General features: G+C 40.3%; 1 protein-coding gene across 1 annotated transcript in view; it reads right to left on the bottom strand.

Annotated features, from left to right (window-relative positions):
- Positions 1 to 25313, bottom strand: part of TJP1 (tight junction protein 1) — a 341704-nt gene that overhangs the window by 311016 nt on the left and 5375 nt on the right. The window contains exon 2 of the mRNA XM_077762419.1: positions 25002 to 25128. Within this exon, the coding sequence (XP_077618545.1) occupies positions 25002 to 25128 (127 nt within the window). The remainder of the gene's footprint in view (positions 1 to 25001; positions 25129 to 25313) is intronic.

Below are 25313 nucleotides of genomic sequence, written 5' to 3'. Positions count from 1 at the left end.
ATCCCACACTGGGTGTAGAGATTAATTAAATAAACTTTAAATAAAAGATCTTGTCCAAATAATCTCCTCTCCAAGGTGTCCAGGACATTGTCTGTCACCTTTTTGTAAAGTTTTATGGTTTTACTTTTTATATTTAGGTTTTTTTTTTAATAGTTTATTGTCAAATTAGTTTCCACATAACACTCAGTGCTCATCCCCACAAGTGTCCTCCTCCATGCCCATCCCCCCCTCCCCCCACATCCATCAGTCCTCAGTTTTTGTCAGCATTCAAGAGTCTCTCATGGTTTGCTTCTCTCCCTTTCCCCCACCATTTCCGCCCTTCTTCTCCCCCTTGTTCCTCCGTCAAGTTCCTCCTAATCCTCCTATACGTGCAAACATATGATATTTGTCCTTCTCTGCCTGACTTATTTCGCTCAGCATAACACCCTCAAGGTCCATCCATGTTGCTATATTTAGGTTTTGAATTCAATAGGACTTTGCCTTTTTTGTATAGTGTGAGGTAGGGATCAAACTCTATGCTGCCCATTTTTTGAGGTGGTTTTCCCAATCGTTGCTGCTAACACATCAGTCTTTCCCCTCTGGTCTGTAGTAGTAGGCTTCTCTGTGCCCATCCCAGGTCTATATGCGGTAGTTTGTGTGCTTTCCTGCAGGATGCATTTATCTCTTTGTGTGTCTTCTGCCTGGACGAGATTGTCTTATTGCTCTGATAGGAGGAGTGCCCTACAGCCCCTAGATCTTCTCTTGCCAAACTGTCACAGCTAATTGTGGACCTCACACATCTAGACACATTTTAAAATTCACTTTTGAGTTCCTCGAAAAATACATATATAAAAAATCAGCAATCGCTCACTAATGAAAGACTGCCCTTCAATTTAAAAATAGTATATGAATGGGGCAAACTCTGTGATCTACTTCTGAACCTAATAATGAAACTCCAAGCATTAAAAGTGATTTAAAATCCATTCCCTGTAGTTTCGATTAGTCTGGGGTATCTTTAAATGCTCATTTCCAAAGTGCTTTGCCTTTGAAGGCTACTAATGCATGCAGTGTGTTGCCATGGTTACGGTTACTTTTAGTTAGTACTTTTTATAGATTAAAGTGTTACACCCTGGAGTCTCTCCATGTAAATGAAGAAATCTTAAGACAGTATGATACTTCATTTAATGTAGATATTTAATGGACAGAGCCAGACTTAACCTACCAAAAATGGAACACTTTCAGCTTTTATATTTAATATGGGCATGCACTATTACCAGAACTATACCAATTTCATTAATATTTCTTTTTTCCCCACAAAATACAAGTTAACCTTTTTTATCCATTAAAATTTATCAGCATTTAATAAATAGTGGTAGAAATGCCTGTGTCTGTCAGGAGTTTATACATATCACTTTGTTTTCTACTCTGGGACAAAGTTCCCAGTTCTTGCAGAGAGTCAACATACTGAGAGAACATGGTGTCTCACAATCTAATAGGGGAGATATTGGGGCACCCTGGGTAGAAACAGCACATGGGCCTTGGTTTGGGTATTGGCTCTGACCTCTACTAACTGTGTAGGCTTCAGGCTCAGTTTCCTCAACCAAAAAATAAGGGTTATTATATTTACTTTGTTGAGCAATTGTGGTGATTAAATGTTATCTTCAGTTAATGATACAGGATTCTTTTAAAGCTGTTTTAAAAGATTATTTACCTATTTTGAGAGAGAGAGAGCATGTGGGAGCAGGGAAGGGGCAGAGAGAGAGGGAGACAGAAAATCCCAACCAGGCTCCACTCTCAGTACAGAGCCTGATATGGGGCTTGAACCCACAAATCCCGAGATCATGACCTGAGCTGAAGTCAGACAGTCAATCAACTGAGCCATTCCGGTGCCCCGACATCTAGGGTTTTAAAAAATGACCAAATGATGATTTCAAGTCAATATTTAAGGCAGAAAGAGGGCTGTAATGTATCCAGCACAAAAGTGCTGAGGAAAGTTGAGGATGAACAGTCATGGCAGGTGCAAGGCATCAGAGAATAGACCCGTGCCTCTGCTTCCATGCACAGAGGGAGAAGGTGCACAGGAGCAAGACCTCAATAGGGCCATGGGTCTGGGCAAAGGAGGTATGGGACTGGTGGAGTGGGGATCGGTCAGTGAGAGACAGTGACATGGTGACAAGAGGCCCCAAGTATGGGGTGAGAGCTCTGTGCCTCACACAGAGAGTGACACGGTGATAAGAAGTGTTTGAGAAAGAGCTGGCAAAAGGAAGTAGCACATGGAGAAAAGCATGAGGACTCTCTGTGAACTTGGCCTGAGAAGAGAAGGGCCTGAACTCAGACATCAGGAGGGTGAGATGAAGGTGCAGATCTCAAAGTTATAAAGAGGCCTCCTCTTAGGATGTAGGGATTAGCTATCCTAGGAACAGAAGGAGTGGATGAAGCCAAAACCTATCTGCTTTGATCTTTTCTGATAAACAGTTCTTTTTTTAAATTTTTATTTATTCTTAATTTTTTAAAGTTTATTTATTTATTTTGAGAGAAAGAAAGAGAGCACAAGCAGGAGAGGGGCAGAGAGGGAAACAGAATCCCAAGTAGGCTCTGTACCATCAGCACAGAGCCCGATGTGGGGCTCAGACTCACGAACTGTGAGATCATGACCTGAGCCAAGATCAAGAGTCAGACACTTAATTGACTGCACCACTCAGATGCTCCAACAGTTCATTTTTTTTAAGTAACAGCAATGATAATACCAGTATGTGGTTTGAATATTTGACATTTGTCCTTTAAAATTTTTTTTCAAAATGCATTTATGAACATTATTGCATTTGGCTCCCACAAGAGCTTTGAGAGAACAGGCAGATGTTACATCCTTGTCTAAAATAGGAAGAGACCATTTCTAGAAAAGTAACAACAGCAATCAAGGCAAAACAATTTTTAGGCCTTATTCTGTCTCAAAAAAAAAAATCTAAGTGGTTTCTTTTGCCTGTGTGGTTCAACATCATGGGCAAGGTCAGTTTCATCAGTCAGTTCTCTGAGAATCCAGAAGAAATTTATGAAAAATGCACATCCTAGGAGGGGTCTTTTAGAGTTCTCAAGAAAAGACTTGATTGTTCAGACAGAAGACCAATTTATTGTGCAGATGTGGCAATGAAATTAAGTATACATGTCTTGTACATGGTCAAAATGGAATGCTTCCTAATCTAGGTCTCCCACTTGCCTCCTTTCTTGAGCTCTCCATTGCTCAAATGGCAGTGGATTGTGTTCTGGATGCTGCACTAGGAACACAACTCACCTTATCATCTGAGTCCCTAAATGACTTCCATCCTGACTATCCTATGGTGGTCCATGATATTTCTACTCTTCCAATCCCCTAGTAGTAGACCACTTCTCATGGGGCTCCCAATGATCCCCACCTCCTGGTTTTCACTCCTCGTAGTTCCCTACCCTTGTGTATAGAAGCTGAACCTAGTGACATGATTTTAATGAATAAAATACAATAGAGGTGTTGGGATGCCACTTTTGAGATTAGGTTAGAAGAGACTGATTTCTATCTTTTTTTATACACTATCTCTTTCTGACTCTTTTTGCATGTTTGCTCTGATAAATCAAGCTGGTGAAGTTCACATGGCAAGAAACTGAGGGCAGCCTCTGACCACTTGCCAGTGAGAAATCAAGACCCTCATTTTACCAGCTCACGAGGAATCCTGTCAACAACCATGTGAGTGACCTTGGCAGTGGATCCTCTCCAATTGAACCTTCAGATGAGACCATAGCCCTGCCTGACAATTTGATTGCAATCTTGTAAGAAATGCTGAGTGGGATAACTCAACTAAACTGCCCAGGACCCACACATACTGAGAAAATAAATGTGTTTTTTAAGACACTTAAGCTTTGAGGGTAACTTGTTATAAAGCAATAGATAACTAATACACTTATATTCTAATACTTAGAGTTATCTTTGCTCCTATCAATTACAATATGACACCTAGGTGTTCTGCCTTTTTTCTTTATTTAAATTTATGTTAGTTAACGTATAGTGTAGTATTGTTTTCAGAGTAGCATTTAGTGACTCGGGAACACTTGGGTGGCTCAGTCAGTTAACCATCCGACTCTTGATTTTGGCTCAGGTCATGATCTGATGGTTTGTGAGTTCAAGCACCATGTCAGGCTCTGTGCTGACAGTATGGAGCTTGCTTGGGATTCTCTCTCACTCTCTCTACTCTTCCCCCAGCATTCTCTCTCTCTCTCCCTCTCTCAAAATAAATAATCTTAAAAAAAAGAATTTAGTGGTTTATCACTTCCATATAACACCTGGTGCTCATCCCAACGAATGCCCTCCTTAATACCCCTCACCCATTTAGCCCATCCTCCCACCGACCTCCCTTCCAGTAACCCTCAGTTTGTTCTCTATAGTTGAGTCTCTCATCATTTGCCTCCCTCTCTGTTTTTATCTTATTTTATTTTTCCTTCCTTTCACCTATGTTCATCTGTTTTGTTTCTTAAATTCCACATATGAGTGAAATCATATGATATTTGTCTTTCTCTGACAGACTTATTTCACTTAGCACAATACACTCTAGTTCCAGCAACATTGTTGCAAATGGCAAGGTTTCATTTTTTGATGGCTGAGTAATATTCCATTATATATAATACATATGTGTGTGTGTGTTTGTGTGTGTGTGTATGTGTGTGTGTATACATGCATACCACATCTTCTTTGTCCATTCATCAGTAGATGGACATTTGGGCTTTTCCCATAATTTGGCTATTATTGATAGTGCTGCTTAACCATTGGGAAGCATGTGCCCCTTCAAATCGGTATTATTATATCCTTCGGGTAAATACCTAGTAGTGCAATTGTTGGGTCATAAGGTAGTGATATTTTTAACTTTGAAGGAACTTCCACACTGCTTTCCAGAATGGCTACACCAGTTTGCATTCCCACCAACTGTTCTCCTGCCCTTTCTAAGACCCCTAAATTTATACTTTTTTTGGCATTTAATGTAAAGTAATTTACTTCTTGGGTAGGAAGAGATCACTTAGTAAATGGTGTCTTCAAGGACTTTTTACTTGGTTTGGACAATTGTTTCTCCAGTCTAACCCTTCCCCAGCTATTCACTTGGGGAGGGGTGTGTGTACAAAAACACTTTCTTCACTCTTCTTCCTTGAACTTTCTATGTCCAAAAACTTGGCTTGGGACCAGACTGTATTTTTCTGCATCCCTCACCAATTCCACAGCCTGATTGCTGTGTTTCTGAGCCTTGCTTGGTCAGCAGATCTTTTATTGCTGCTGCATTCGGTGGTTGGTTTCTGGCGTTCCTGACCTTGTATTGCACCCGCACAAATCAAAACCACATTGGCAGCTCTGCAGGTTCAATTTTCTCCCCCAACTATATAAGTCCAGGTCCTGAGTTACCAAATCCAGACTCTGTCTAGCTCCCAGTGCTCAGCCCTGGTCCCTAGCCACCTGAATGCCCTTCTTAAGCTTTCTATAACTCTGACCTTCCCAGCTCCACCACCTTAAAGAGTCATGAACTAAGGCATGTGCCAAGTTCAGAGCTTGCTCTTGCTATCTTTCCAGGGGGTGTGGGATGGGACTTGTCAATGTGCCAACTCTTCAGGGGAGATATGGATGTACCAGCCCCACATAGAGTTTGGCAACAGGCACTGCTACTCAGTGGCACAGCGGTGACTCATGAAAACAGTGGGGAGTGGAATGTGGCTGCAGAGAATCAGCTCCCAGCCCCTCTCAGCAATTATGAAGCAGGCTGTTGACTTGAAGCCAGGAAAATTGAGTAAAAGTTTCTTTTCCTGGCATTCAAGAACTGTCTGCCATAGGCTGATGCCAACCTGCTTGCCTAGTCTGTTCCTCATCGTGAACCCTTTGTGCCCACCACTTTCTACAACAGAATGCTTTGCTCTAAAACGTATTTATTGAATGGATGAACCTCACAAGACATTATGGGAAGTATATGAAGTGCTTAAGTCACTTCTCTTCCAGGGAAGCGTATCTCTCTGTACTGCCTCAAGAAGACTTTTTCTCTGATCCCTCAATGTGTCTTTCAATCTGCTATCTAGTTACATGAGGTCTTGTACTGTTTTAAAGAATTCGTGTTCTTGGGGCGCCTGGGTGGCTTAGTCGGTTGAGCGTCCGACTTTCGCTTAGGTCATGATCTCGCGGTTCGCGGGTTCGAGCCCCGCGTCGGGCTCTGTGCTGACTGCCAGCTCAGAGCCTGGAGCCTGTTTCAGTCTGTGACTCCCTCTCTCTCTGACCCTCCCCTGCTCACGCTGTCTCTCTCTCTCTCTCTCCTAGAAATAAATAAAACATTTTAAAAAAATAAATAAATAAAGAATTCGTGTTCTTGAGGGTAGGTTCCATGTTTTGCTTCTTTGCTTTCCACACAACACTTAGAATTATGGTGGCCAGTAAACAATTGTTCAGGTTCTTATTTAGAAAATAATGGACTATTTTCTTATTAAAAATTGTCTGTATTTTTTATCTTTCTCTCTCATATATTCACATATGTATGTATCTATATACATACAGTCTTATGGCCTTAATGTTTGTGTCCCCCTCCCCAAATTCATATGCTCAAATCCTAACTCCCAACGTGAGGATATTTGGAAGTGGGGCCTTTGGGAGGTGATTAGATCATGAGGATGAAGCCTAGATGCCCTTATAAAAGAGACCCCAGAGAACTCTTTGTCCCTTCTGCCATGTGAGAAGATAAAGATGGCTGTCTATGAACCCAGAAGCCCTCAGCAGACATCGAATCTGTTGGCACCATGATCTTGGACTTCTCAGGCTCCAGGACCGTGAGAAATAAAGGTTTGTTGTTATAAGCTACCCAACCTGTGGCATTTGTTATAACAACTCAAATAGAATAAGACGTATTTATACATTTATAAATATACCAAGAATTTTTTCTCAAGGTACTGAACTAAAATATCATTACTGGGATGTGTTCTTTCATGAAGGAAATAGAAAAATAAGTGTACATGTAAACATAACTTTTTAGTTATTTAATTTCGGGATTTGCCAATTCAGTGTCATTTCCTATTTAACAGAGTTCTATCTATACTGACCTCATACAAACCATTCCAGTGTTGAGTTGGTTGTAGGGGAAACATTTGTTCTGTGTGTGTGTGAGTTTGATTTTTGTTTTGGGGTTGTTTTTTGTTTTTTTTTTGAGGGAGGAGAGTTGAAACATTCATTCTAATGAAGTTACTGGGAGTTGAACTGAACTGATTCAGGTCTTGGAGAATGGAATCACCCTTTTTTTTTTTTTAAGATTTTATTATATTTTTAAGTAATCTCTACATTCAACATGGGGCTTGAACCTGCAACCCTGAGATCAAGAGTCATACGCTTCATTAACTGAGCCAGCTGGGCACCCTAAGAATGGGATCATTCTTACCAGTTGACCACAAATGAGAGTGGCTCTATATCTACATATACAAATTAGCACCAGAGTGACCTTCATGCGTAAATGGCATAGAATTCTTTTTTTTTTTTTTCAATAAATAATGGAAAAATTCAACAGCACAGAATGAAGTTGGCAAATGCTGTCTGGAGTGAAACCATTGTGTTCTCCTGGGAGACTGAACCGACTAGTAATGTCCATCAGAGAAGCTGCCAGGAACTGCAATGCTTTGATTAAATAGGGTATTAACCAGAGCCTGATTGCTTGAACCACACTGATAAAGACAAAATTCACCCTATCTACCAGAAACATTCTTTCCATGCAAGACTTAGCAATGAAAATAAACAAAAGCTTTAGCTTGTCAACTACATATATCATGGAGAATGGTGAAGTTTTGTTTGTTGTTAATGCTATTTTGGTTTTTCTGCTTAGTTGGCTATGAAAACTATTATTTGCATTCTTTTTCAATATCTTTTAGAGCTTGAAGGTAACTGTGAAAGAACACAGGGAATTAATATCACTCCTCAGAAGCCTTCATTTTATTTAACCCAGAGAACTTTACGTAACAGTTTTCGTTATGAATCAGAGGCTGTCATTCCTTCTCCACGGGGGTGATTTAGCAAATTAAAGTTAGGAGAGGAGTAGATAGAGCTAATGGAAGTGACAAGGAAGGATGCCTTCGGAGTGATTTATTCCTTGAAGAAAAATATCGCTGTCAACACCAAGTTTAAAACAACATGGAATTTAAAGACTACTTCATACTACCATCTAGTGGTGATATATCTCCATCCTCATGTTAAATGAGGATTGTAGTTTACCCTAGCCTGAAACTAGCAACTTTAGGTCAATAGTCAATTACACACTCAGTAACTGTAAACTATTAAAAGTGTGCAAGGAGAAAGGTATCTTTTATCATTAAAATGTGTTTAAGAGGATGAAGTGAATTAATATAAGGTAAGCAAAGTAATAACAACTCATATGCCATGGTATTAAATTTAAAGATGCTCTGGGCTGCCTGGAGGGCTCAGTTGGAAGAGCATGTGACTCTTGATCTCGAGGCCATGAGTTCAAGCCCCATGTTGGAGGTAACAATTATAAATTAATTAATTAATTAAAGGTACATTTAAAGATGTTTCTAGATTTCAGAAATGTTTGATATGAATTCTCACTAAATTGTGTTTTAGGATACTGAATAGGTACTGTGGTTACTTCCCCCCACCCAATAGTTAGGGAGGTTTGTTTTGGGGCTATACCATAGGATACTGAGTGCTGCTTTGTTTTTTCTTACTCTGAAAAATCATAGTTTGTACATGTCTTCTGGTAAAAACAATCCGGAAAGCAAACACTTTTAGTATGGTAGATGTTGTTGGAACACAGTTATCTTTATTTAATGAGATTTATGGAAGATGGAGAAAATAATTTTTTCAAAGGGACATTTTCTCCTATCAGGGCCTGAAGTCATAATGAAAACCATTACAGGTAATTTGGGTACTTTTAGATCAAATTCAGATATAAAAAGGCAATTATACTTGGTTTAGCAATATTTGTAATTATCGGCACATTTTCAGACTCATAGGTCTAATTCTAGTTTAAAATAGACAGGCAAGATTCAGTGTGAACCTGTCATTTTTTTTCTTACTTCAAATGTCGCTTTATTAAAGTGGCATTGATTTGTTTGGCATGAGGAACCCACATAATTTAATCTGGTGGAGGTCGTACCTCAACAACAAAGGGCTTGAAGAATAAATGCTAATGTCTAGGGCCAGAATTATTTCTTAAAAAATCATAATGTGTCTATTCTATTTTGCTTACTGAGTTAACAATTCTTTGAAGAACACCTGCCTGTGTATGATGGTGATATGATTTATACCACACGGTGATATGTTTTATTGAATGTGAGAATTTTTCTCACATTCAGTTGTAATTTTTTGAAAAGAAAAGTTGAGGACATGTTACAGTGTCTAAATTGTACGTGCTTTTGTAAGAGTAACGAGATCCAGATAAAAATATTTCTGCAGCTTACTCCCATGTTTAATGCTGACAAAATGCCTTTGTTTGAACTCACAATCTTATAAATACCTTTTTCTCATTGTAAAACTAATGCATAGCAATTGCAGAAAATTAAGAAAACAAGGAATCAAAATGAAAGTAAGAAACTTCCCTTGAAATCTCAACATTCAAAATGACTTAAAATATTTGCCCATTTTTAAAAGCTAGCAAACTGGTTGGCCACCTGACTTCTTTCACCTAATAATAAATTGTGAGTAATTTTCCATGCCAGAAATAGATTTTTAATGACATTATTTAAAATAATTTAGGGTTTCATTGTATGGGTGTATAAAAGTTTTCTTAATGATCTCTACAATGTTGCTTCCAGTGTTTTTATCTGTAACAAACCTTTGGAAACATCTGTGTTTCTTTCCTTTGGATAAAAGAAAAATAGAGAATATTTCATAAAAATGAAAAACTGTTACAATGTTTAAATAGTGAATGCTTTTTTTTAAAAAAAGAATACCAACATCAAGACTAGGAAGTTTTCATTTTTGAAACTGTCCAGCTCCTACTGGACAGTAGGAGGCCTACTGTATGCAAGGAAATCAGCTAAAAGTACATAGTCCTTATAGATTGGAGTCTAGAGGCAGAGGCAATATCTAATAGTTGATGCTGAATAAAATTTCTCCAAAAAGATTTAAAATTCCTTGAGGACAAGATTTATTTCTTCTGTTTTTGTTGCTTCCTGGTCTCAGTTCTGAAGTGCTTTTTGTTTTGTTTTGTTTTGTTGTGTTGTGTTTTTTGTTTTTATTACAAATGACAGAAAATAGGACCTTATGCGGATAAAGCACAAGAGGAAGTTGTTGGTTTGTGTCACTGAATTCTCTAAGAACAGGTACAGCTTCAGGCAGAGCTGGATGCAGGCCATTAGTCCACATTCCTGGGCCCAGGCACCGCTCTGTCTCCTGGGTGGCTTCCTCTCCGCTAGTTCCTTCTCAGGTAGGTCTTCCCTCATAGCAGTAGCTCTAGGTTACACACTTTCAGATAAAGGCCAGCTACTTGACTGGGATGTTTACCATCTTCCTGGCAATACCCTTTGACTCAGTCACGGGTTAAAGTCTTTGTTTCCTCATCCTATGTTCCTGTCTTCCTCAATTTGCTCCTTCGTTTTTGTGGCACACCCCCTCTGGTAGCTTTCTGAGAGAAGATGCCTTGGAATTAAATGTTCTGTTCTGGACGTTTGCATGACCAGAAAGTTCCTTTAGTTTGCCTTCATGCCTGCTTAGTAGTTTTGCTGGAACAATAGACTCCCAGTGTCCTTCTCCATCTGTCTGGGTACACAAGGCAACTACTCTTTTAGATTCTTTGCAGCTACGTGGCATTGTGATGAATTCAGCTAGTGAAATGTGATGGAAAAATTGTATAACTTCCAGGCCCAGGGAACTGAGAGCTTGGGGGCTCCTCCATGCTGTCTGCTTGCCACAGAAGCTTTGGAAGACATATCTTTAAACGCACCACCTCAGGATGAAGAGAGGCTGGATGTGTGAATCACAGGACAGAGAGCCATCAGCTAACAAGAGTAGGAAGCAAACATTATTGAGCTAATTTAAANTTAAACGCACCACCTCAGGATGAAGAGAGGCTGGATGTGTGAATCACAGGACAGAGAGCCATCAGCTAACCTCTGTTTACAAGAGTAGGAAGCAAACATTATTGAGCTAATTTAAGATGTCAGGGTTCCTTCCTTTCTTCCTTCCCTTCTCTTCCCTTCCCCTTCCTTCCTTCCTTCCTTCCTTCCTTCCTTCTGCTTTTTAAATTGCAACAGCCCTAAGTGAAATAAACATTTCTTAGGTGCACAATTTGTCTGAAAAAAGATTTAGACCACTCCTGAGGGACACAAAGAACAATTGGAAATTTGTATTCTTGGAAAAGAAGATTTGTGGTTATAACAGTATCAGTAGTGGAAAGTGTATTAATTATGAAGGTGATGCTATCCCCATAGATATACCAACAGGATACTTTTTTTTAAGGAGAGAATTAAAAAATCTCATTCCAAAGTGAATATGGAAAGGGAAATTCAGATCTCACACATGACTCCAGGATAAATTCCAGTTGATCAAATAATTAAATGTAAACATGATACCATAACATTAGGATAAATAATGATAATTGTTTAGAATCAAATACTGGGGAGGCCTTTTCTAGACATGATGAAAAACCTAGCAGCAATCAAAGAAGATATTGGTAGGTTCTGTTATTTAAAAGTAAATGGGAAAAAATCTACCCATTAATACCCCCCCCATAAACAAAGTTAGAAGACAAATAATAACCTGGAAAAGTGTTTGCAATTCAATTCATGTCTAAAGAATAATTTACCCCTGCAAGAGAAAGACCAATAACTTCACAAGAAAACGTGTAAATGATATGAAATGAGAGAAAAGGAAGCATATATGGATCTTAAAAGATAAAATGACGTTCAATCTCACTCATAGTAAGTCATTTCACATTGAAACTAAAGTGACATCACTTTTCACCTACCAGAGACTGGCAAAGATCCCAGAGCTTGATAGGTCACTGTATTATTGAGGATACGGGAAATGAGCACTGTCATAAATTACTCGTGGCTGTGTAAATTACTACAATCCTTAGAGAGCACAATTTAACAACATCTATGCAAATACCCTTTGAACCAGCAATCTCTCTTTTAGGAATTTCTCCATATCTACAGATAAGTGAAAGGATATGAGCAGAGCTTGGCAACACGATAACAGCAGAGACAAGATATGAGCTAAGTGTCCATGTAGACACCAAAGGCCGGGGGCCCCAAGACAGGGCACTTTGGCATGAATTGTATTTTGACTTAAATGTAATAAAAACACAGCAGATGGAGGTAAACTCTCTTTCTGGTCCTCAACTACCTAAATGTACATTAGAGCCTGTACTAGGAAGAAAACTATTAACAGAGACTTCCTTCTACCTAAGAAACAAATCTGCATAATAAAGCAACCTCTTTTTTTCAAAACATCTTTTTCCACCTTCATGCTAATGGCCTTTCTCCTATTGGTATCCTCAGGCCCTACCCCTCTCCTTAGTTCATATAGGCTTCATGTTGTCTCACTGTCTATGGAACTTCCACATCCATGTGGATTCCTCCTACGTACGTAATTATATTTTAATTTTTCCTGTTAACGTGTTTTGTGTTGATATGATTCTAAGTCCAGATAGAAGGACCTCAAAAGGCAGTGGAAGGTCTTCCTCCCCAACATCAGCCAATAGGGGATTGCCTAAATAACAGCACAACCACACAATAAAATATTCCATAACTGTAACAAAGAACAAAGAAGTTCAAGAACAGACATGGGTTTATTGCCTATGTATATTGTTGAATGAAAAGGGCAAATTGTAGAATATGTGTGCAACAAACTGCACTACTGTTTGTATGTTTTTATTTTAAAGAGGAAAATATATGTAGCTTTTACACGCACAGAATATCTCTGGAATGAAGTCTAAAAATCTGGTCATTGTGGCTGTTCATGGAAAGGGAACTGGATGGGGGTGAAGGAAGGGAGAATTTTCACCATATGTCACTTTGAACCCCTTGAACTTCGAATCAAGTGAATATATCCATGTAAAAATAAAAAATAGTTAACACTCAGAGTTTGGGTGCTTGCAACCTACCTTTCAGCATCAATGGTCATGTAACCCCTTCAGTGACAAGCATCTTACCTGGAGCAGAGTCAGCTCATAGGTCGCACACGTGTGAGGGACTCCACCTGCAGTCTGATCTCTTTTGGAGGTTTTTGGGACATCATTCATACTGTGGGCAGGTGTTAGGGCCCCGTCCACCATATGCCAAGACTGTGGGTTTTGGCTTAGGCTGAGGTAACATTTGCCTGGTATAGTCCAGAGGAATGGCTGGGAAACGAAACAATCTCCTTTTGATGTCTTAGATAACAATGGCTGTAACTAGTGAATGATAAGAATGGAAAGATTTCCAGCTGAAGATGATCCACCAAATACATGAATTTACCCCTCTTCCCTCTGAAAGTCTGATTGCAATAACCCAAGAAACACAAAAGAGAGAGTAAGTCCATAGTAGCATCAGAAATCTGGGAAGGATGCTTTTAGAGATGAGAAGACACAAAACTATTCTCAAAGATATGAAGCAGATGAATCAGGTTGGTGGCAGCTCTAGAATTTGTCTCCAGGATCAATCTTATAAAACTGCTCCTGAATAAATGAAGAAATTGTGCTACAGGTGGTGTCCAGACTGGATATTGGGGCAGAAGTAAAGGTTTAGTGCCCTGAGCTGTTGGCTGCTTTGAGGTACAAGGAGAACCCACGCTAACATGTCAAGTGACCCTCAGAACCTAAATGTCAGCCTGTCTAGTCACATGTCCTGCTAAAATCAGCAAGTCGTTATGTGCAAAAGTAATCAGTTTTGGAAAATTGGGAACAAGTTCTTAAGTGAAAACCTGAGCAGTTGTGCTTCATATATAATGGGCCTGATGCAAGGTCTAATCAGGAGCTGAAAGACTCAACCCCCAAAACGCACTGCAAAACAAGATGTCAGGGACAAAACCGAAGGCAAGTATTATGAATACCGTTCATGTGTAGTGGCTCACACAGTAGCTGGGTTCAAATCCTGACCAATCATTTATTAGCTCTCTGATCTTGGATAAGTCACATCAGCATTCCATTCCTCAGTTTTCCCAACTGTGAATGAGGGAAAACCAGAGGAACCACGGCATACAGTAGGTTTGAGCATTGTATAAAATAAAGGTAAAATGCTCAAAAGGCATTTTGTAAGGCTCAATTCTGCTTAACTAAGTTTCTATCATTATTAACATTCATAGGCCACCAGATATGTTAAAAATAAATATGCTACCACATGCCATGTACGAAGATATGTCTAAAATTAAAAAATGCAGAAGTGTTCAAAAGTAATGATGACAAAGGTAGTCGCATACTTCCAAAACAGAAGACAAAACAAAAAAAAAAACAGTGAAATCAGAAAAACAGAATTCTAAACCAAAAACAATTAAATAGGACACAGTTTCCTTTGCCGTGCAGAAGCTTTTAATCTTCATGAGGTCCCAATAGTTCACTTTTGCTCTTGATTCCTTTGCCTTTGGGGATGTAAATAATTGTCAAGTAAGAAATTGCTGTGGTTGAGGTCAAGGAGGTTGTTTCCGGTTTTCTCCTCTAGGGTTTTGATGGTTTCCTGTCTCACATTCAGGTCCTTTATCCATTTTGAGTTTATTTTTGTATATGCTGTGAGAAAATTATCAAGTTTCATTCTTCTGCATGTTTTTGTCCGGTTCTCCCAGCACCATCTGTTAAAGAGGCTGTCTTTTTTCCATTGAATACTCTTTCCTGCTTTGTCAAAGATTAGTTAGCTGTACACTTTTGGATCCGAATCTGAGTTCTCTATTCTATTCCATTGGTCTATGTGTCTGTTTTTGCGGCAATACCATACTGTCTTGATGACAGCTTTGTAGTTGAGGCTAAAGTCTGGGATGGTGATGCCTCCCGTTTTGGTTTTCTTCTTCAATATTACTTTGTCTATTCGGGGTCTTTTGTGGTTCCATACAATCCATAAAACTAATAGACAACCAATGGAATGGGAAAAATAGTTGCAAATGGCATATCAGATAAAGGGCTAGTATCCAAAATCTATAAGGAACTCACCAAACTCAGCACCCAAAAAATAAACAATCCAGTGAAGAAACGGGCAGAAGACATGAACAGACACTTCTCCAAAGAGGACATCCAGATGGCCAACAGACACATGAAACGATGCTCAGCATCCCTCCTCATCAGGGAAATACAAATCAAAACCACACTGAGATACCATCTCATGCCAGTCAGAGTGGCTAAAATGAGCAAATCAGAGGACTCTAGATGCTGGCGAGGATGTGGAGAAATGGGCACCCTCCTACACTGTTGGTGGGAATGTAAACTGGTGCAGCCCCTCTGGAAAACAGTATGGAGGTTCCTCAGGAAACTAACAATAGAACTCCCCTATGACCCAGCAATAGCACTGCTAGGAATTTACCCAAGGGATACAGGAGTGCTGATGCATAGGAGCACATGTACCCCAATGTTCATAGCAGCACTCTCCACAATAGCTAAAACATGGAAAGAGCCTAAGTGTCCATCAACAGATGAATGGATCAAGAAGATGTGGTTTATCTATACCATGGAATACTACATGGCAATGAGAAACAATGAAATCTGGCCATGTGTAGCAACATGGATGGACCTTGAGGGTGTTATGCTGAGCGAAATAAGTCAGGCAGAGAAGGACAGATACCAAAAGTTTGCACGTATAGTAGGATTAGGAGGAACTTAACAGAGGACCATGGGGGAGAAGAAGGGGAAAAATAGTTGGGGAGAGGGAGGGAGGCAAACCATGAGAGACTCTTGAGTGCTGAGAACAAACTGAGAACAGATGGGGTGGGGGGAGGGAAAGGGGGGTGAGAGGATTGGAGGAGGGCACTTGTTGGGATGAGCACTGGGTATTATATGGAAACCAACTTGACAATAAACTATTTAAAAAAATAGGACACAGTTTATATTTATAATAAAAAACTATGGAAACAATAACAATGAGCTTTTATGCCTGAGCAGCACGGTATCAAGCATGTTATCAAAATAGATAAAGAAAAATGGATTGAGTCAAAGTGAGAATAGTCAAAATGAGAGAATCTGGCAAATTTCTAAGATGATTGATTAAATAGACAAAAATAAATACCATAGGTTTTAAGTATTGAAATCACAAGCTTGATTTCAATAGTAACATACAGGGGTGCCTGGGTGCCTCAGTTGGTTAAGTGTCTGACTTCGGCTCAGGTCACGATCTTGTAGTTTGTGAATTCAAGTCCTGCATCGGGGTTTGTACAAATGGCTCAGAGCCTGGAGCCTGCTTTGGATTCTGTGTCTCCTCTCTCTGCCTCTTGCCTGCTCACACACACACACTCTCTCTCTCAAAAATAAACGTTAAAAAAATTTTTTTAAATAGTAACACAGTTTTGAACCCAATAGCAAATACACATTCTTTGTAAGCACACATGCAATGTCTACAAAAATTGATATCATTTTAAACAAAAAAGTCTCAATCAATTTAAAAAAGTGGTAGACACTCAGGCAAATTTTCTAATGACAACGCAATAAAACCAGAGACTAGAAATAACACAGAATGTATGGAAGTGCTGAATCACCATATAGTACACCTGAGACTAATATTACACTGTATGTTAATTGACTGCAACTTACATAAAAACTTTAAAAAAGTAACACAGAGAATAATATCTTACTCAAAAAAAAAAAAAGAAGAAGAAGAAGAAGAAGAAATATACACCCTTGGAGATCAAAGCAAAATTGAGTGGCTTTCTGTCACTCCTGGGTAAAGTGGAAGGTCATGCTTAGCACCTGCCAATAGTTTTTACTTAGACAGTCCTCACCTTGTTCTCTGTATATAAGAGTCTCTTATGGTTTGCCTTCCTCTCTGTTTTTTTTTTCCACTTCCCTTATGATCATCTGTTTGTTTCTTAACTTCCTCATGTGAGTGAAATCGTATATTTGTCTATCTCTGACTGACTTATATCGCTTAGCGTAATACATTCTAGTTCCATCTGTGTTGTTGCAAATGGCAAGATTTCATTCTTTTTGATTGCTGAGTAATATCCCATTGCATATATACACAACTTCTTTATCCATTTGCCAGTTGATGGATATTTGGGCTCTTTTCATACTTTGGCTATTGTTGATAATGCTGCTGTAAACATTGGGGTGCATGTGTCCCTTCAAACCAGCATTTTTGTATCTTTGGGATATATACCTAGTAGTATAATTGCTGGGTGGAAGGGTAGCTCTATTTTTAATTTATTGAGTAACCTCCATTCTGAGACATAGTCGTCTTGCTGACAAATATGTGATGCAGGCTCTTCAGTTGACTAAACCCTTGGGAATCTTCTTGTAAAATTCCCCCCATCCTCCATGAACACAGATCTGGGAAAATGGAATGGGAATCCCCTCTGTTTCCACTCACCCTTGTGCTGGCCTCATTCTTCATGTTTACCGAAATAGATTGGTTGTTTCCACTTGTCACCCTTTCCCACAGCCTTCCCACCACCACAGGCACACACAAGAAGAACTTTTTCAGTCCTCTGCGTAATTCTCAGAGCCCAGCACAGCTGGGACGGAGCTTGCTGGTTGGTCTGCAGTGAGCAGAGGACTGGCTGTGCCACCCAGTCACTGTCCTGGATCCAGCTCTCCAGGTGCCTGGCTTGGCTTTCTGGCCTCATTTTCCTGCTTGAACCTCCTCTGTACCCTTGAACCTCCTGCCCTTGTTAAAGTAGCCTGGGAGAAGGATTCTCATCTTCTGGCCTTTGACTGGCACTTCCCTGGGCTCCCAAGATGAATGCTTTCCTGGATCTTTCCTGCTCACCTGCACCACCTTCTGGGTTCCTCCGCTGGCCCTCTCCATCCTGGTGGCTCTTCCAGGGCCCAGGCTTGGGTACTGCTTCTTTGTTAATGCTCTCCCTGATGACCTCATGGCTCTCTATCGGTCCCCATTACTCCAAAATTTGCATCTCCTCCTAAAGTCCAGACCCTACAGGCTGGAGGCTGATGACAACCTAGCAGGCAAGTCAAACNGCAAATGGCGATTCGGCCAAAAACCTTGGATCACACCCTCCTCCAAGATTTCCAAGATCTGACCAATCCTGGGCACACGCCACCCCTCCACTTCTTCACCGCTGCACCCTCCCTACCCCCACACCCCCACCAGTACTGTCCATGATGTCTGGATGGCTGCAGGAGTTTCAAACTGGCCCCTGCTTTGTCTTCAACCTACAGTCTATGTTGCTACAGCAGAGACACATATTTTGAACATGTGAATCAACCACTTCACAGCCTGGCCTAAAGCCCTCTGGAGACCTCCATCAGACCATGATAAAGTCCATACTCCTGATGAGGAGGGATGCTGAACATCGTTTCATGTGTCTGTTGGCCATCTGGATGTCCTCNAAATTCCATACTCCTTCAAATGGCCTGGTGGACCCTGGCATTGGATCCCAGATGCTCCCTCCACTTCCTTCCTACACCGCTATGCACATATCAGCTTTTTGCTGGTTCTCATTGCTAGTTTGAGACTTCACACTTGTCTCTTTCCTGGGGCAGCTCCCCACTCTCTCCCCACCGCCAGCACATCCTCAGCCACCTCCTGATGGTCCCATACCTCTCAAGGAGGCCTTTCTTACCATCCTTTCTGAAACTGTGCCATCCTAACTATTAATTATTAATGTGTTATTATCCTAACTATTAATTCCTGATGTATTGTGTTTTCTATTTGCACATTATCCGTTTTCTTCCAGTAGAATGCAACCCTCCCTGAGAATAGTGATTCTGTTCAGTTAACCGTGTATCCCTAGTTCTGAGAGCAGTGTCTAGAACATAGTAGGTGCTCAACAAATATTTGTTGAATGAATAAAATATTGGACAGAGGTTTAATAAAATGTATCAAAATACCAATCTCCCCATTCACAATAGAGATCAGGGTTGTTTGCAAAGTACGACAGAGGACCAAATCCAACCTACAACCTGTTTTTGTGAATAAAATTTTATTACAACACAGCTACATCCATTCATTTACATAGAGTTTGTCATTTCTTTCATGCTAGCTGCCAAAGTTGAGAAGTTGTGACAGACACTGTATGGTCCCCAGAAGACTAAAGTATTTACTAACTGGCCCTGCACAGAAAAAAATTTGCCAGCCTCTGAGAAAGATAATACTTCCTACTTAGTCTTTTGGTTTAAAAGTAATACTAATAAATAAAATAATGACTATCTTAAAAATATTATATAGTTGGGGTGCCTGGGTGGCTCAGTTGGTGAAGCATCTGCCTCTTTGTCTTGGCTCAGGCCATGATCTCACCGTTTGTGGGATGGAGCTCCACATCAGGCTCTGTGCTGGCAGTGTGGAGCCTGCTTGGGATTTTCTCTCTCTCCCTCTCTCTTTCTTCCTCTCTCTGGCCCTTCCCTACTTGAGCTCTCTTTCTCTCTCTCTCTCTCTCTATCTATCTCTCAAAATAAATAAAATATCTAAAAAATATGTTATATAGTTAATCCATCAATGAGTATTTATTGAAAAAATCAAACTGCAGAACTGTGTAGGGTAGGAAGTAGAAGCCCCCTTCACCCAGCCCTGGTCCCAGCCCTTCCCAAATGGAAGCCCTAGCAGGATCCTGATTCCCTCTAGATCACTGGAATGCATGCACCTCTCAAATGAAAATGAGTTTTAATATTAGGACTTTGCTAGACTTTTAGAATGAGAAGAGAAATGTTCTACCTGTCCTTGTGCCCTGAGTTAGTTTGAATAATAAGAACCATGTGTTCCTTGAAAGATCACAAGAATTCCTCCCAAACACTGTCTGAATCTGGGGGCTGTTTTAGGATGAGACCTTTAACTACCTTTTCAATTTTTGCAATGGAACCATCAAGGATTTAGGTCTTCTGACTCTGTAGTTAATTTTAATAATTAAATTTTGAAAGTCTCTTCTCCATTGGTAGTGATTTTCTCATTCTTTTTTTCAGATCAAGGCTGCTAATGGTTTGCCATTGTATTTCTTATTAGTTTTAGTTATTTTCAAAGAACTTGATTTTGGTCTTATCAAAGTTTGTTGTGTGCCCTGTTTGCTCTGTTTTATGAATTTCTGCTTTTATCTGTTAAATTTTCTTTTCTTTTTTTCTCCTTTTTTTAAATTTTGAGTCATCTGCTAGCTTTCAGAGTTAATTTCCTTTCCCCTTGTTTTCTCAGTGCCTTTACTACACAGAGTCCTCATTGTCTAAGTAGACAATGTCTAAGGCAGGTGGGCAGGGGGATGGGCTAAATGGGTGGTGGGCATTAAGGAGGGCACTTGTTGGGTTGAGCACTGGGTGTTACATGTAAGTGATGAATCACTAAATTCTACTCCTGAAACCATTATTACACTATATGTTAACTAACTTGGATTTAAATAAATAAGAAAAAAAAGATGACTATGTCTCAGTGGGCTGTCAGGTTGGCAGAAACTCAGCCCTTTCCAATGCACAGCAAAGGCTTGGTGGGAAAGGGCAGGCAGAAGACCTACATTTCTTTCCATCCAACGCTGTTAAAAACCAGGCTGGCCACCTCCTCAGGTCTGCATCTAGCACATTCCCTGTGAATGAGGAACACCAGATCCTTGGAGGCAGCAGGGCTCTGGAAAGGGCAGAGAACCCAAGACCTGGAGCAAGTCACTTCATGACTGTGCCTCAGTTTCTATATCTGTGATTTAGGGGGATCATCACACTTTGTGGTGCCTCAGAGTTGATTTAATATGTGGAAACTACTTGTGAACCCTGAGGATTGTAGGTGTGATGAGAAAGTCCTCCATGCCCATGGAAGCATCCAGACCATTTAAAATTATGAACAGACAACTGAGGGAGGGTCATTCTTCATGAGTAAAAAATTTTAGGTATTAAAAAATAACCAGCATTCTCTATGTTTGTCCAACATCGTTACTTTGCCAATGCATTGAATGTGTGTAAATTGAAACACAGTATTGGCTTCCCCCTTCATCCTATAGCCTTGTCTTCATGCAGCCTGATGCCTATATTCCCAGCTGCCACCTGCCTGTCCTCAGGAGTACTGCTGCTGGCTTCTCATTGGTGGATCCATAGGTCCTGGATACGGTTGCCTTGGTGAATTCACAACACTCTGTGTGGGTAGGGGCAGAAGCTTCTCTGATTTATCCTCTGCTCCTAAAAGTTGAGGTTATCCCCAGATGAAGCTTAAAATAAATTATGACTTTCCTGCTCCATTGTTTTATTTTTCTTCTATTTATGCTTCTGTGAGCAAGTAATGTTCTTTTATGGACAGCTGAATGAACAGAAAAATGAGGAAAAGCAAATGTCTCCTTCATCACAGTTCTTTCCCCTTTCCAGCCCTTCCTGGAATGGAGAGATAAAAATTACAAAGCATGCACCATAATTTTTCTGAAATCAGGTCTCAGGGCTGAGTGGGAATGATCCACTTTGAGAGCCTTCATTTCAGCCTGTATGTGGGAGAGGTCATATTCCACTCCACCTTATCTTCCATTGATAAGGAGAAAGCATGTGATCCTATGAGGCACAGACCAGGTCTTCCACAATGACAACCACACAGCAAACATTGTGCAGTTGAAATATCTTCTAACAGCTGGTGGAATCAAAGAGGGTTTTGATGTGAATGTGGCAGAACCCATTCAGGAAAGAAACTTCTCTCGTCTCCTGGTCCCCATGGTGCACCCCTAACTCATTCATGAACTCAGGGATCCTAAATGTAAATTACTTTTGGCATTATCTATGTTACTATTCTCCTCAAGTGGCAGGTTTAAGAGCTGACCATATAAGTACTTAATAATACCATACTGTTGTTCCTGATGTGATAAAATAACTTACTGAGATGCATTTTCTATAGGCCTGCATTTCAACATGAGTATGAGATGGTTAATTATAATTTTAAGCTAATGTTTCACTGATGCAGAACAATCTACATGTTACAGGTTGTTTTTGTGAACAAAATAGGGTTTATATCATGTAGCACATAGGTTAACCTAACAGACTTAGCTATTGTCCTAGAATTTATCCAATACATAAGGCAGTTTTAACTCTTTTTTTTTGTAACATTTTTTAAAAAGTTTATTTATTTATTTTGAGAGAGATAGAGAGAACATGAGCAGGGGAAGATGTAGTTGTGAGTGTAAAGGAAAATATACAGAAACCGTCAGCAATAAACTGTGAGTTAAGAGGGAGTGGTAACATAAGGATAAACCAACATGGATAGAAGGTCCCAGCATGGAAGGTTCTCCACATATTCTCCAGCAGAGTTTAGGCAGTCTTTTTAGGATTTTAGTCTATAAAAGGACAGTGAAGTCAGAGAGAAGCATGAGTTATGAAGGAAGCATGGGCAGGGAAGATGGTGAGAGTGTGGGTCATTGCCCTGGAGAGAACGACCAACCTAGGGACATGTGTGGGGTTGGCTACAAGTTTTCCTTGGGAAATGGAAGTGAAGGTATATCATTAGCTCAGTCTTAAATTCAGAAAAGCCTGAGGCTGGGGGCCAGGAGGCAAGTGGAGATGGGTCTCTACTTTTAGGCCATTTCAGTGTGTGTCTTACCACATGTGCAAAATCTGAGGGAAAGGTTGGTGGCAGACGTGGACCTTGGGAATGGAGGGAAAAGAGAAAATATTGACTCTCCCCAAGAATCAGGAAACCGAATGCCTTAGAAGCTCAAATAAAGATAGCTACAGCAGGTGGCTACTTTGGAGCCCAGACCTTCCACTCTCCTGGGACCTAACAGAGTTATGATGAGGTCTCTTCTTTTCATCCTTACATTATCCCTGGATGGGAGCTATAAAAGGAAAGAGAGAGAGGAAAGAAGGATAGGACGTGGGGAAATGTAGGAGGGGTCAAGAAATATTAATCTAGATACTATGTTTGAACACAAGACAGAAATTCAAAACTTAGGATGATCTGCTGTACTTATTAATGTAGCACATGTACCATAGGTGCCCCTGGAACTGGTGTGTGGCCAGACCCAGGGAAACAGAGGGAGCAAAGTGGTGGGATGCACTTAGTCAGCAGGTCCAATATGCATGTAGTAGTTGCACAGAGAAATGCTAATAGCCTGGGACCAGATGGTTGTCTTAATTGTAAAGAGGAGCCAAGTGTACAGACTGCTGTCACCACCTACTAGGCAGGCATTGAGTACCAACTCTAGGCCAGGCACAGAATACTCTGGGGCATGGACAAGGAGGGATAGGTGAAGAGAGGCTGTTTTATACATTTTTGTGCATTTAATCCCCACAACGACTATTCAATATCCTCATTTACCACAAGAGAAATGCAGGGATAAAGGTTAGCAGCTTGCCCAAGGTTACACAACACTTGTGATGCTTGCATGTACGTGTGAACTTGGCCTGGCCATGGTACCCAGCTCTCTGGTCAAACACCAGTCTAGATGTTTCTGTGAAGATATTTTTGGATGAGATTAACATCTAAACCAGTGGACTCTGGGTAAAGCAGATTACACTCCAAAATGGAGTGGGCTGCACTCAATCACTTGAAGTCCTCAAGAGTAAAGACTGAAGTTTCCCCAAACAGAAAGAATTCTCCTCAAGACTGCAACGTAGAAACCTGCCAGTTTCCAGTCTGCTGCTCCGTGGAATTTAGATTCAAGACTGCAACATCAGTTCATATTTGAATTTCCACCCTAGCAGGGCTTGCCCTATGAATTTTTGACTTGCCAGCTCAAACTATTGCATGAGTTAATTCTTTAAAATAACTTTCTCTTTTTCCATATATATGTGCACAGATCTATCTTTCTCCTTACTAAAAACAAAAACTAGAAGGGGAAGAACATCTGTTCAACAAACCCCAGAGGCATCTGTTAATGCAGAATACTGCACTAGGAAGGGCTGTGATTGATGGGGGTCAGGCCTCAGTCTCCTGGACAGGGCTGGCAGGAGGTCATGCTCTCCACATGGGGTATGGGGCTCACCCCTGAAGCACCAACCCAGACCCAGGCAGAGAGAGCCAGGAGAAGCCTCCAAGAGGAGTCATTATTGCAGGGAACCCAAAGCCACCCAGGTCAGTCTAAGGGCCCTCTGAGCTTTGCCCTGAGACTACATGGTTCCCCATATACTAAGAACAGGGACAGAAAGCAAGATGCATACCTTCTAAGTGAATAGACCGTGATAATGGGGCCCCAAGTACATATTTGTGTTAATAAGCTTGATGAATGGAAAATCAATTATATATGCTAACTAAACACAGTAAATGTTGGGTTGTGCACTGTTCTACAATACTTACTAATTACCAAAACGTAGATATTTATAAGCAAGCCATTAAAAGATCAAAGAAAACTGATGGTTTACATTTTTCATGCCTTTGGAGGGGGGAAGGACATTGAATGGAGTAGGAGCCATTTCCATGGTTGATTTGGGTTCTTGGTTTATTCAAGTCCTTCCTGTCAGAGAGTCTGTACTCGCAAGAAATAGCCATAAAGGCTTACCACAGTTCAAATTTTATTCTAGCCCATAAAATACAGAATTTGTGAGCCAGAAAAGGAGATGAAGACAACTCATATTTGAGCAACTCCAGAGCATTCCATGATGAGTTGAGCATTCAGGTGTCTTGGGGGAGAGAAGCATTAACATGAATATTAGGGGACAACTGCACAATCCTTAGATTTTAGAATTTTACTAATGAATTGCATAATTATCTGGGACACTGAGAAATGAACAGTATCAGCTTGTTTGGGGCTCTGACAAAGAACAAAAAGTAAGAACAGTCAGGTGCACACTTGACAGCATTAACTGTGTGTAATAAAATGGTGCTTCTCAAGTACCATTCTTTTTATGCTGCAGCACAAACCAAGAAATGACACAATGGTCTGGGCCCATCCCAGAAAATATAGGCATCAGTCAAACAATCTGTAAGTGGCCAGAGGACACAGTGGAAAGAGAAAGGGAGGAAGAAAATGAAAAGCAAACAGATAGGACTTCTTAAAGGTTGCAAATGCACTGAGAATGTTAACATACTTGTTAAATAATTGAAGACTTTGTTCTTGATCTTCTGTCTCAAGGGCATCACTAGGTTCAGGCTGAGTTCCAACTCTTGCTTTTTCTTCTGCAGTGGATGCATCTTGTAAGATCCTATGGGTTTGTTCTGCATTATAACATAAAGAGGTATCAGTTCTGGCAAGAAGCTCACCCACTTGTTATCAGTTCTGGCAAGAAGCTCACCCACTTGTTGCTGCCTTTCTTTTCTTCCCTAAAGTTATATGTTGCTGAGGATTTAGCTATTCCAAATTGTATACAAAAGGATGATTATTAAGTTGATATTTTACATTT

This window comes from Crocuta crocuta, unplaced genomic scaffold (assembly GCF_008692635.1).
Source record: "Crocuta crocuta isolate KB4526 unplaced genomic scaffold, BGI_CrCroc_1.0 scaffold93, whole genome shotgun sequence".
Classification (NCBI taxonomy): domain Eukaryota; kingdom Metazoa; phylum Chordata; class Mammalia; order Carnivora; family Hyaenidae; genus Crocuta; species Crocuta crocuta.
Note: the sequence above shows the minus strand (reverse complement) of the source record. Positions and strands in the feature narration are given on the sequence as shown.